Raw genomic sequence first — 14,705 nt, forward strand, 5'->3', positions numbered from 1 at the left:
TATTGTCAAATGGTACACTGCCTATGGTTAAAAGAAAAAAAACAAATAGTCTTTTGCATCTTTGATTTGCAACCTAATCCTTTCAACCAAGTGGTTGGTTGTCCTCAAGGACTTGAAATAGGATGTCTTCAACAATGACCAACTTGTGGTTTTATATAATGCAACTTCATTGTACAAATTGTTTTTGTATGCTTGAATATAGTAAAAACATCAGGTGAGGTTGAAACTTGCTGGAAGAATCAAGTCATGCACTATAAAGTAGCTACCAATTTGATATTTATATGAGTATGGTTGCCAAATCAAGAAAACACTTACAAGGCTTTACAAAATCACATCATCCTTTTTGAATGAGAGGAACAATTGACCCTTAAATCTATTCTTCTCCCCTATCAGTTTAGCTGCTGTCTCATCCTGTGTTTGCTAGTTCTTGCAAGAAATTTTATAATTTTATAAAGATATAAAAAATATTATTATTATTTTTGACTGAATTGAGTCGAGTTGGATTCATGCTTGGGTTTCTGGTTGTGGGTCTGGTTTCAACCTAATTATCTCTTTTCGTATTCGCCAGCTTTCTTTTGCTGCAATTGTTGGCTGTCTTTATTGAGTCATTAGTAATCCAGTAGTTTTGATTTTATTTCGTTAGTCATTATTGAATCTTAATATGCATATTAGCTCCTCTGCTGGTGTTCTAGGATGTTAGGTTGGTGATGGAGAAAATTGTTGTTAATTTGTAACTATATAATGAACCTTTAGTCATTGTACATCCATATGTATATATGTAGTTATAACCAATTATAACTATATATACATGCAGATTTGTAGTAAATTATGTTACACCAGTTAATTGCCATAATTACCCATAAAAAAGAAGGAACTGTTTGATTTTTTTTTAGTTATAATTTAGCTACTTGCTCCTATTTGTCCAATGTGCAACCAATCTGCAAAAGGATAAGAGCTCCTTTATCTTGAATGTGATTTTTTTCACACAGTATGGTTTTCTTTCCAACTTATAGTGATATTCAAGTACTGTCTCAATCTTTCAATGGATTACTTCATATTTATTCCCTACTTGTTTGGTAAAAGTGAAAGGACCATTCTCTTTTCATTTTGGCATCTACAATCCCTTGGTATATATGGAAAGCTAGAAATTCCAAGCTATTTATTTCTATTAGCTTGTCTTCATTTTAAGGGATGAATAGAGCTATCATTCGTATTGATAGCCGATAATGAATTCTTATAGAGATAGTTTGCCAATCTTCAATCACCATGCTTAATAAGAATATATTGTTGAAACTCAATCTATAATCACTTCTCGGAGGCCCCTCATAGGGTTTCAATAAAATATAATGTTGATCAACAACCAACCTCAATGGATATAGTGCGAGAATAGCAGTGAAACTCTAATGGTGATCAAATCATAGACCTCTTTATTTTCTTTTCTCCATGCTCTGCTGAAGAAGCTGAAGCACAAGCATTCACTGATGAAAGACTCTGGAATAGGACTAGCTTCCCTACCGACATTTGTTTAATCCCGAGTACTGAAAGGGATATGGTCTGACTATAATTACTGGCCTCTGTTATGATTGTGTGGAAAGTGAAAACTACTATAAGGGTTAAGACCTTTTGGTGGAAATTGTTGTGGTATAGAATTCCATGCAGAGCTGAATTGCATAGGAGAGGACTCTATAATTGAAAAGGAGAAGAACCCCAGGTTTGTTGAAAGTGGAACTTAACCAAGTAATCTAGGAATTTCCAAGGTTCTTCAGAGAAAACCATATAGTATAAAGCAAAATAAATACTCACTTATTTGGCAATTACAGTCAGCATACATAGATATAGATAAAAGGAACCAACTTTCTTGTGATACCAATAAGCTATAAAGATTTTTTTTTGTCAATTGTTAATTTTTTTTCTTTTCCAATCTTCTTCCGTTCTTTCATCTAACTCTCCCTCACCATAGCTCATGTCCTAATATCACCCAATCCCTAACCTTTCCTAGCTATCATTTGCCAGTGGCACCCATTATCACCTCTACAACGCACCTTCTACCACCTGCTCTTATACCTTTGAGGATCTCCTTACTCCATCCTTATGCCTTTCCATTGCTTGTTCCATGCCCTACTGCTTTCCATTAGCATGAAAACCTCCCTTGCCTCTATTAATTGCTCCACACTTCTTCCCTCCATGGTCATGCCTCACCATTGCGCCACAACCATAAAGCTCTCTTGGCCACTATATTTGCTAGTTCACCTAACTGCCTAAACTCCACCATTGGCATTGCCATCATCTACATATTTTCATCAATCCATCTCTCCTTCTACTTTTGCATAACCTTCTAGCTTTCATTGCTCTCAGCTGAATCACTATTAGCAAAGGGTGACATGGGTTGGGGTTGCTTTGGTTTAGGGACTAACCTAGAACGAATTCAATCTTAATCGATTCTCAATTTGGAATCAGAACTGAACCAATTAATGTTGAAACCAACCTGGCTTGACCAGATTAAATTGTATTGGATTGGGTTATTTTTAGGATTACCCAAATAATCAAAATATAATTAAGCAAATAAAGAATCTATTTCGTTGAGGAAAACATATTAGAAATAGAAACATAAAATCAAGAATAATGCACTAAAGGGCATCTAACAATTCATTTAGAAAAGAAAATTATGAATTTGGAAGACAATATATTTTGTACAAGGTGCAAAAATAATGAACTACTTTACACGGAAAAAAGTTCATTCAAAATCATGAGTGAATACTCAACGAGCATAAGTCTATAATACATACGTAAAATAAATATAATGGGATAATAACTTATTATTTAGCAATAATATGATAGCTCATCAAATATGAAAAAAAAGAAGAAGTCATGCATCGTATTTAGCGGCAACAACAATATATAAAACTCAAAACAATAACCAAATAACTTATATTATTTATTGTAAATTATTATAAAATACATTATGTATGTATATATGTGAATCAATTTGGTTCAGATCTAATTTTTACCTAGACTCTTAATGTAATTTCAAGTTGATCCAATCATGTTTCTGAAAATCGGAACCAAAATTGATCTAATCCTATTTTGAACCCAACCAAATAAGAAGGTTTATTCTGTTCGATTCTTTGACTGACCTAAAGTCTATATCTGTTCTCACTACCGCTCTGACTGCTCTTTTGCTTCCACCACCAATATGCTATGCTAAAATTAGATAAAACTGATTGAAGTTAAGATTATAGTTTTGCTTCTTTCTAATGAAGAGTTGGAATTAAAGAGATCTTATTATAAAATATTATCAAATGCATTCTAACGATGTCATATCAACAATTGTAACTGAATAAATATTGAATTATTGTTGATGTGGGTTATCAATTCATTTGCCATTGGCTTGCAAAGTTTACTAACTCTTAATTTTTAGATAATGATAATAAGGTGAGCTTTAGAGTTATGGCTATACATAGGAATGCGCTACATTTTCTCTAGTTTGCTATTCTCTATGATGAGACTTTATTTTTGTGATGATTAAACATGTGAATAGGCTCCACCATGTTCTACAACATATATCTAGTGAAAAGGAACTCATTCACAATTCTATACTAGTATAGTAAATCTTAAGTCCTTATTCTGTTATCAATCAACTAACGCAAATCTATTAACAATAAATTTTCAATTATATATATCCATAAATATATAGTTATTGGTTATCAATTGTTTTAGATAATTGACAATAGTTTAGCTTTTCTAGATGTGAACTTCAACTAAATAATCAATTATAACTAAGTAATTATGGAATCTCTATGTTGCTTCATCGGCTAGCAGCAGTCTATAAGTTTAATTTTCTTTAGATCTCTAGATCCAAAAATCAGACAAGTATGATGCGTGGCTACGTACAGTAATGCCCTGTGTTACCTTCAATCCACCATCCACTTTCAGGTTGGTATTTTCACCTAGATGATTTATAGCATACAAAAAACTAAACGAAGGTATCGAATAGGTTCCATAGCTATCCCGCTTCTTGATACATGCACACTGCGAACTTCCTATTCTAAACCGAGCTGTAAGTGAGATTTTTGCCTATAGATCGCTAGCCTCCGATGGAGATTCACCTGATTTTGAAGGAAAGTACTGGCGGAGAGGGAGGGCTAAAGGTGGGGAAGGAAAGCTCATTTTAGCATGTAATTTAGCAACAATCTTATTTACGATTTTATACCATTATAGTCCCTTCAAAAAGAAAATAAATACTAATATGGCAATCTTAAGTGTTTTAAACTCATATGTGTAGAGTTATTAATAAACTCTATATGTCCATACTTATAAAATTCTCCGACGATAACCAATTATCGTAAAACAACTATCAAAACCGCTAATAGGAAAGTGGTTATTTGATTTTTAAGAATGTAGTTAATCTTCCCCGACAGAGTGGTCTATAAAGTTATTTTTTTTCTTTTTTTTATGTAAACTACAATAGGTTGTGCTTCCAAACGAATCTTTGGTACATGGCGACAAAGCAAAAATATTCTACACTGTCGTCAACCGATCAGACGCTTCAACATCTGTAACGATAATTCAGTATATCGACAAGCTTCTCCATCATTAGATCAATGATATTGTCCATTGAAGACCAATTATTATGAAACAGTTACCATAATCACCATGACGACAAGCTTCTCCATCATTAGACCAGTGGCACTATATATCTCGATATGCATATACTTACACATAGATTTTTTTGTCGATGACCAATTAGTCTGTCTGAATCACCAACACAAAAGTGTTTGTTTGATTTTTTTTTTTTTTACATAAATTGTAACAAGATAAGTTTCGAAATAAATCTTCCATATGTATATCGACAAGCTGCTCCATCATTAGATCAATGATATTGTCCATTGAAGACCAATAATTATGAAACAGTTACCATAATCACCATGACGACAAGCTTCTCCATCATTAGACCAGTGGCACTATATATCTCGATATGCATATACATACACATAGGTTTTCTTGTCGATGACCAATTAATCTGTCTGAATCACCAACACAAAAGTGTTTGTTTGATTTTTTTTTTTTTTTACATAAATTGTAACAGGATAAGTTTCGGAATAAATCTTCCATATGTAACATCAAAACAAAAAGAAAAAAAAAAGGAGAGAAAAATATTGTGCCAATCAACATTAAGATTCACATCATCTTAGGGTCTATTGGCTTGGTGGTCCACAAAGTCTAACAATGGAGTGGAGCTGTTTGTATCATCTGCCAAATGTCCAACTCTGTATTGGATATGCCTGTTCACACATGCAACGCGCCCCAGACACGGCGCTCCGGTGCGCCACCAGTTTTGATTTAACGAAGCGGTCGGCGGGGAAAGGAAAGATGAGAACTCGCTCGTTCTCTCCCCCTCTCTCTCAATCTTCTCCCTAAGGACTCCTTCTCGATCCCAACCTTGCCTAAATTAAAACCACGGCCTCGGGGCCGAGAAAGGAAAGGGGGAGCCCTTCTTATACCGGGGGAGCCCCCACCGAGTCCCTCCCCAACCAATCCCTAATCCGGGTCGCGAGGTATGCGTTCGCCGGCGATCTTCTCCTTCCTCTTTTCCATCGGCGACTTCTGTTTTTTTTTTTTTTTGAATTTTTATGATGTTTTCTTGGATTGATTAGGGTTTCGCTGATTGTGTTCTTTCGCCTCATCTCCTTTTATTATCTTGCAAAGATTGTGACGATTCGTAATAGTGATGTGATCGTTTTGTGAGCGTCTTTTGGGCTTAATCGTTCTTTTTCTTGAGAAGTTTCTGTTCTCGATGTACTCAGCTTGAAACCTGTATTTATAGGAATAAAAATATATTTTTTTTTTCTGGTTGTCGGAATCGAGATGCAGTAGTGGTTCTAGAGTCATCTTCTTTTTTTGCAGCATAAAATTTCGTTATTTGAAGCTATTTTTCTTTTTATTTGGGTTTTTTCTCCTACTTTTATAGGGCAAGAAAGTGGAATTTAAGGGTTTTTTTTTGTGATGATTTTTTTTTGCAATTTTAGGATTTCGCTGCAAAGTGAATACTGATTTGATACGTAGCATGAGCGCGTGGGTGCCGTGGAGGCGATCTTGGAGGCAGACAAGGGACGATACCGGTGCAAAGATGGTTCTGAATCTTGACCTCAATGTGCCACCAGCTGAGAGCTGGTTGCCTGAGGGGTCTTCCCGTTCTGCACATCCTTGTGTCTCGCAGGAAGCTACGGTTCCTGTCCATCCTCAGCGCTCTCCTCCCACCAGAGAGCAGCAACGGGTGGTGCCCATACCCGATCACGGGTTAATTAGTTCGCCCATTGATGTGGATGCACTTGAAGATGACGTTGAGATGCTTTATTCCTCAAGAGTATTTCCTCAAGTTTGTTAATCATTCCCAGCCTTTTTCCCCCTAAAAGTGGTTTATGGTCTCTTAGGCTTTGGTATCATTCGTCGTCAACTGTGCTTGAGTCCCTAGGCAGGCTGAAAGGCTTGCTTGTGTGAGGATGAGTTGTGAACTCAAGCCTTGTCTTTGGATTCAATGTGCGAAGGATTGTATGGTCACAAATCCTTAGATATGAGATGCATGCATATGCAGTATGATTAATATGTGTTATGCAATATGATAATCTGTATAATCAATAGCTTTTCTGATTCGTATGTCTGTTCTAATTTCACTGTTATCAGCATTATCTCCTTGGGATTGAGTATCTGTTCTCACTCTCTCGAGCTTGATGCTTTATTTACATGATCGTGGTATGTCTTTTTACTTGTTTAGACATGGAACTGGGCCAGGAGGAACCAATCTGTGATGGTAGTTCTTGATGAAGATCTGGAATCAGGTCCATTACAATCAGGTGATCTTAAGATCTAAGATGAAATGAATCTCATGCTTCCGTTATATGAAGAACGTGTTTTTTAGATTCAGTTTTTATTGTGGATTTGGAGTATCCTGTTAGCAGACCAAATTCTTCAATAAGTTTAATACCTGCTATATTTAACTGTTGATAATGGTCAAGTGTCTTTCTTGTTGAGCCCCTATCTTGTTGGTTGGAAATCTTGTTTGTAGAATTGGATGCTTATGATATGGCTGATGCTCAGGTATCGTTTGGCATCAACTTTTTTTTTTTATTTCCAGAGATAGGAAAATAGAACTTGTGTTTCTATTTTATTTCTATATTTTTAAAATATAAAACTTATTTCATGTAGTCCGTTATTTTTAAGAACATAAATATGATGATGGTGGTCGAGGCGGTGGAAGTGGTGATGGAGATAAAGGAGGCGGTAGTGTTGGTGGTGGTGCCAGTGGCGATGGGGGAGCTAGTGATGTAGTAATATGGGGGTGGTGGCAGAGGCGAGAGTGACAATGTGGTGGTAGCACCGGTGATGGTGGTAGTGGTGTGGTAGAGGCTGTGATTGTGGTAGCAGTTTAGTGAAGATGGTGGGGAGTGGCTGCAGTAATAGTTGTGGTAGCGAGCGGTGATAGCTATGATGGTGATTGTGGAAACAATGGCGATGCAGGTAATGGCATTGCTGGTTTAAACATTGATGGTGGTAGTGGCATCTTTGTGGATGGCAGCGGCAGCAGTGTCGATAGTGGTGGTGATAAAAAGATATGATTTTATTATTTTTGAAAAGTGTGACAAACAGGCCCTTAATCTATTCCTTTTTGTCAAACTTGTACAGCATCAAATAAACCACTGCTCCCTATGAGACCCAAGGATATGAGTTATGGGAGGACTGCGCTGACAAGAATGAAAATGATTTGTGAAAAAAAGAAAATAAAAATAATAGCACCAAACTTGTTTTTTTTGCTTTGATTTCTGTAATTCTGTTTTAAAAATAAAAATATAAAATAAAAATGATGCCAAACAGGCCCTTAGTCTATTCCTTTTTGTCAAACTTTTTGTTTCCTGTTTTACGTGTTTATTTCTTGCATGCAAAGTTATCCTTATCAAAAAGAGATTTATCTTTTTCCATTTTTAGTTCTATTTTTGGATTTTTTTTTAATTAAAAACTATAATGATCACCCATGCTAATATATACATGCATATAGATAGTGTGATGCACTTGTCAAAAGACTAGAATCATCATTTTGTGTTATACTGTTACTATGTCATGCACTATGCTGTATTTATCATCTGGAATTTCCATTATCTATGGACCCATGGAACACAGGGAACATGCATGATGGAGTCTGTGGTCAATATCTAGCCATACTGGCTACCGAATTCACCCAAACTCCATTGTCTTCTTGATTTTACATCAAGTTTTCCATCAGGAGCTCCATTGTCTCCTTAACCCTAGTTCCAATCACATACTGCCATTTGCTGGCTCATCATTGGGCCATCCTAGGCTCCACCATTTCCTTGTTCATAGGGGTGGAATTCACATGTAGGGCCCTTGGTGGAGCTGTGCTATCATTGACGAAGATGTAATTAGGCATGTTATCTTCTCTTTATAGGACAGGTTGGGGACTGTGATACAAGTGTAGTTTGCTCAGGGGAAGAGTCGAACTCAGGAGGTGGAAATGCATTGCCGGAGTTTGCATGACATATAAATGTGTCGCATGATATTGAATGGGTCCTTTCATGCACTTGGACCTGGTAGTTTATCTTACTGTTGGTTTTTAATTATGGCTTCTATTTCCATATTGCATTTGACAAATAAGTTATTGCTCTGAAGGTGAATTAATAGGGTTATATTAGAATATTAATGTCAAACTTTAGTTGGATTGAGGAATCATATGATATGTTATGAACAAATTCAGATATGTTAGCGCCGAGCATGCTTTTGGTGGCCATGGTGGCCTTTAAACATCAAGGACTTACCAAAATCAAGGACTTACCAAAAATGTCTTACACGTTAGCACATTCTTAGGTCTTTCAAGTTGGTTTAGCTCTATGTATGGCAACTTTTTGGACCCGTTTTTGGATTTTAAGAAATGACTTTTAAATAAGTTGGGCCCTTATTTATTATGCAGTAAATAAGTTGGAGGTGGCGACAGTAATCTAACGCTCTATCCTTCCAATTCAATCTAGAACAAATTGGCGTAACAAAGTAAAAGCATAGGTTAATTTACTAAGATGATACTGATGTTTTAGTAATAGAAGCAAGAGTTTGATAGTGAACAAGTACCTTTTTGATGGCTTCTGTCCTTTTGTTGCTTACAAGCATGGGCTTAATTTTATTTAATTATATTTTATTTCTGAATTTTTTAAATTTTTCCTCAAAATCGTGGTTTAAAATAATCTGGCTGATTGATGTTATTTCTGGTCATACTCTGGGTTTTTCTGAATTTGTACAATTTTTGATATTTTATTTTAATTTCTCATTTCAAGTTCTCTGTTCTTCTTGTTATCTTTTGTATCTATAAAGGGATCACAATAACTATGAAAAAATTAAACGAATTAGTCATTTATATATATTATTTAAATACCTTATATGCTGTTTATTGTATTTTCTGTTCTGTTTATGTGTCAACTCAATGCTCAATCTATTTTTGTAGGGGTCACTGTTATGGAACCAGTAACCACATTACCCCTCAACATTCACAACAAGCGTGAAAGGCTGCCGACAAATGGGACTATCATTAATTGTGATCTTTATCCTGACTTGGAACAGGAAAATGATGCCAAGGTAATTACTATTTGTTATCTTATTTCACATTGTTTTGTCCGTTCTTCATGTCTATCATATTTGTAATTTCAATATGTTTTGTAATTATTGTTTTCCATTTTTTCTATAATTTTATCCTCAAAACATTATAATATTGTTTTTTCTTTAAAAAACAAAAAGCTCTCTTTTTTCCCGTTGTGTGAAGCTTTTACTTGACAAGAACATTAGTAAAAGGTATGACTGTCTTCTAGTGTTATATGAAGGTTAGTTGAACAAAAATCTTTTTTGTCGCTTTTGGGTTGGTTGTACAGCTTGTTTTATTTAGCTTTAGCAATATTTTTACTATTTTCAGCATTGAGTTTGGTCTAGATAATGTGCCAAATTCTAAGGTACATATTTGTTAAGTTATAGAACTCTAGTTAATTGAGGAATCTAAGATTGCAGATTATGATATGAAATCATCATATAAGGACATTAACTGGCAAGAGGCAAGTATCTGTTGGCTTAAAAATATGGAAAATTGGAAGAAATAGTAATATAAGATTGGAAATTTTGATTTTTATGGTGGTAGCATGTTGTAAATTATTGAAACAAGAAAAAATATAGGCATATGCTTTCTGAGAATGAATCACCTGACTTTATAGGATCAGCATGTAAACGTTCTAGGCAAATGAATGCTGTATTGTTAAATCCATTTTTTTCACTCTTAGCTTTTGGACGTCTTAAAGCCCAGAAGAGAACCTTTTTAATTATCTCGTCCTAGTGAGGACATCCTTATTTGTCATCCTCTTTAACTAAACTCCAACTTTGCAATTGTGGTGTTGTTCCATAACGACCTTTGATGGTATTCCATTTCCATCTGTGTTGTTAGGAAGTTTATAACCCTGTGGCTTTAAATAAGACTTCCCTTGCTTTTCCTCTGTGGTGGCAATCCCTGAAGACATGATGCACTGATGCCTCAGGATGCAATACCTGCAACTCGGAGGAAGATTCCTAGGGTTTGACAATGGTGAATTTTGCATCAAACCCAGAGCATTTTATTTTTTTTCCCAATCTTTTGATGATTTTATCACTCTGCATTTTTGTTTTTGTACGTCTTCTAATGCTTTTCTTTAACCACCTCAATACCTTTAAAAGTCCTAAGTTTTCAAACCTAGCTGCTACAGCACCTTGCCTTGGGGCCCTTCCCCCCTTTTTGGTCTTCTTTTCAATCTGGTAGTTCAACTCTTAATCTCAGATCTCCTGTAAATTTCAAGGGAACTGATGAAGTTTCTTCTGATAAAACTTATATTATAACATTCTAAGACCTAGAAACTCGGCACATCTGGTCCTACTAGCTTGTCGCTATTCATCTTGGAAACTAACTTTGTTAGTTATATCATTTAGGTTAAATATTAATCTTAACTTCTAGTGAACTGCATTTTCAGTCTTTGTCATCTTATAGACTTTATTTATTGTTGTTCCTGGTTCAATTTCTTCTCTCTAGCACTAATTTTCTGAAGCCAAAGGAATTTTAGTTGCAAACAAGAAATCAAAGGATGAGGCTTCAATGTTAGTAAAATGAATGGTTTGAGGGTAGGCTTACATGTCTATCTAGAACTCAATTCCGTCAAATTATATCACTTCAGCTTTCCAAGGAATTCTCTCTTAACTAAATGTTAACTTAGAACTAAGTTCAAAGTATCAACATTTCCCGTCAATTTTGAAGGTCATTCGGTATGCAGATTTTGGTGGATAAGAAAATAAATTGAGGGATACAAAAGGGTTGTTTTGCTCAGTACTTTATAGGTGCTTTCTTGGAGTTAGGTGCAAAGGTCTAGGATATTATGGAATGAGGGTGGAGATAAGTGACTAATGGGAGAAATGATTAAAGGTTCGAAACATTGATAGAAAAAATAATATATTAGAGAGATTACCAGGATACCACGGTGGCCCAAGCATGAAAATTTACACTTTGGAGGATTAATGAGATTTTATCCAGTGTTGTTGCAATGTGGTAATGGATCGCCTTAGCTTGATGGTAATGGAGAGGAATGCCCCCTCGTACAATCCTCATATCTTTTGCATGCATGCCAAGTTGGCATGCATAAGTGGAAAGTTGTCCGCTCGCCAAGCTCCTTGCTATAAGGCTAATTGTATCCATTTATCACGATCATGCTCGTCAAACCTTATGTCATCACCTATGAAATGATTCTTTGCATCCATATTTAAGAAGCAATAGAATATTTCATTTCATTGATCAAGATCAAAAGAAACATTTTCTTTCGGTTATTAAATTACCGCAATCCAAGGAAGCTTACTATTTAAATTTTGATAAGCAAAATGTTATAAGCTCCAATTTTTCGAAGTATATTAGAGTCAGATGGGCAAACAGGGGGTTGCTTGGTGCCTAGGCATCGAGTTGGTGCCTAGAAGTTAAGAGAACCTAAAATTTTTAAAAAAATAGATATAACAATAAATTCAAAAATAGTTATACTTTAAATAGTAAAACATAATATATCAACTATGATGTAGTAAGTTGATGGAGAGTGCCAACTTGGAAACAACAAATATTAATTCATAAATCATTCATGGCATCCATATTGAGACACATTGTCTTAAAGGACTGCAAGAAGCAGTACTGGAGCTGGCATTTAAAGGTCAAGGTGGTCTAAAGATTATAACTTATTAAAAAAATAAAAAGGAGAAACCTGAAAAGAGTTATAATCTAACAAATGAAACATAACATATTGAATAAGATGTTTCCAGTCAGTGGTGGGTATCAACTTGCCAATGTTCAATAATACGTTATAAACCTTATACTAAAAAGTGATTCAAAACTTTAAACTTAGGACCTAGAAGGGATTATCTGGGTGGCTTGGGCTGTTGTCTTTTGAATCAATGCTGAAATGTTGTGGGAAACATGAGGGCACTTTTGCTCCCTCTAGGAGGCCCCATCTTAGCAGGCATCTAAGTGGTGGTCGTCAATTTAAGACATTGATAAACTCTCTCCAAAATTCATCCTAAGCAGGCACCTAAGTAGTCTCTTATGAATCTTTTAGCCTGTGAACATCAATATCAAAATTCATCAAGTTACCTGATATTCCCTACAATGATAAAATGTCCAATGAAGTGGAGACTTGGCTATATGAGTAGAATTTGAGTCTTGTAATGCAGTCTTTTTTTCCTGAAATCTGTTTTACAATTAAGGAAATGTGAGATGTTGCTCGGTGAGGTGCAAGAGTCAAAAGATTGGTTATGGTAGGCAAGCAGCAGTGGTCCTACTTTATGGAAACCTGTGCTTTTCATATTTAATTATTATTAAAAAAATAAATAAAATTCATTAGAAAAAACTATTATTTAAAATTCATTAGAATAAGGATGAGATGAGGCAGAAACAGAGGAAGAGGAAGAGGGAACAGAGAAAAGGGGCCAAGGGAAGGATCTGCTAAGGGAGGCAGAGTTGGTGGGTGGGAGAAGAGAAATTTTTTCCCCTTATTTTTTTCTTTCTTTTTTTTCCATGCTTTTGTGTGGTTGTGGGCGTAATTGGGAGGGGGGGTTGATGTTTTGGTACTGTTAACCGCTGCCTGAGTTTAAATCTTCTGTTTCCTGCGCCAACCTTTGTTCTCTTTCTTGGAAGCATGCTCCTCAATCCACTCAGATTAAACTGAATTAGGCCCTGTCTTAACTGCATTCGCTGCCCAACCCACATATCTCTACATTAATAGCATTGCGCTTGGCTCGCTTCTGTGTGCCCTTTAGGCCTATCTGGATGCCTCAGTGACTACCATGCTGCCTGGCCTAATATTGGGGTCACTGGGCCTATGCGGCAGCCAGGGTGCCTCGCACACCTACGGCTGCATAAACAACTTTTTGTTTGCCATTTCAGTAACTTGTTATTTGAATTTTGGACATGGAGGAGACAGCTATTGTTTCTATAATTTCTCATCACATTTACTGTTTTTATGCTTCATATCTGACAAGAGTGGGTGGGAGAGAATAATTTTTGCACTTAGTCTAGTTAAGCACAGGGATTTAATTAAATTATAATGTTATAGTCGGTCATTTTTGTGCTTTGCATATGCAATTACAGAAATCTATGGATCTCCTGATGTTCTTCATGCTAGGTTTTTCTTGCAAGACCAAGTCTCTTTTTGTGCTTTTATCTAGTTGAGTACTGAAATTTTACATAGCTGTTTCTGCTGTACGTGCTAAGTTTCTCTTGCAGTTCTTTGTCCTTTTAAAATCATGCATTTCCTTGGGAGATATAATTTTAGTGCTTAACAAGCAGTTGTTTTTGCCTTCACACTACCCATATCAAGAGTGAATTTCTTTATAAACTCTTTTTGCCTTCTAGCTCTAATTCTAAATCTTTAAACACATCACAGAGGAGGGCTATCATGAAACCTGATCCGGAGCCAGAAAAGGTGGTACAGAAGGAACCCACCTTCACCTGCCCTATCTGCCTGAGCCCATTGGTTGAAGCATCAACAACTATTTGCGGTCATATTTTCTGTCAAAGCTGCATCAAGGCCTCCATTAAGGCCCAGAAGAAGTGCCCTACCTGTAGGAGGAAGCTTACTATGAATAACTTTCATAGGGTTTACCTTCCATCCACTGACTGAGATGACTGTGAGTGGGGTACCATTCATTTCCGTTAGGGGGCTCCCCTATTACTCTTTTAACTAGCCCTAGGGCAATTCTAAAGTCATTCTTCTGGATTTAGGCGACTTTTGACTGATAAATCTCAACAGTTAAAGTTAATATGCAATGTGATTACATATGGATTCAAATTTATCTTGCATCTAATTGTCTGTTTGTGCTGTCATGAATTGAGCAACCTAAATTCATGGCCTTCTTCTGCGGCATCTTGTAGAATGTGTTATAGTTACCTCCCTGGAGTTAAATTTTAATTGGACTAGCTTGCAGAACTACCATTACTTCCAGTACTTGATATCCTGAATTTTGCTTGTCCAGTACTCAATAGAATTTTCTGAACCCAAAGGCCAAAAAACCTATAGCTGGACATAGGACTATAGTTAATCTTTCAAATTATTTGTCTTCTAATCTCACAGCAGATCCCTTGCTGTTGATCTTGATTAGAATTATTTCTT

At 35.9% G+C, this 14,705-nt stretch overlaps 1 protein-coding gene across 1 annotated transcript; it reads left to right on the forward strand.

Moving 5' to 3' along the window:
* Positions 1-5,269: 5,269 nt before the first annotated feature.
* Positions 5,270-14,388, forward strand: LOC103710584. Its single transcript, XM_008796367.4, has 5 exons — positions 5,270-5,555; positions 6,027-6,376; positions 6,773-6,851; positions 9,503-9,633; positions 13,980-14,388. The coding sequence occupies exons 2-5, from the start codon at positions 6,065-6,067 to the stop codon at positions 14,214-14,216; spliced, it is 759 nt and encodes a 252-aa protein (XP_008794589.2). The 5' UTR covers positions 5,270-5,555; positions 6,027-6,064; the 3' UTR covers positions 14,217-14,388.
* Positions 14,389-14,705: the final 317 nt, after the last annotated feature.

This window comes from Phoenix dactylifera, chromosome 7, assembly GCF_009389715.1.
Source record: "Phoenix dactylifera cultivar Barhee BC4 chromosome 7, palm_55x_up_171113_PBpolish2nd_filt_p, whole genome shotgun sequence".
Classification (NCBI taxonomy): domain Eukaryota; kingdom Viridiplantae; phylum Streptophyta; class Magnoliopsida; order Arecales; family Arecaceae; genus Phoenix; species Phoenix dactylifera.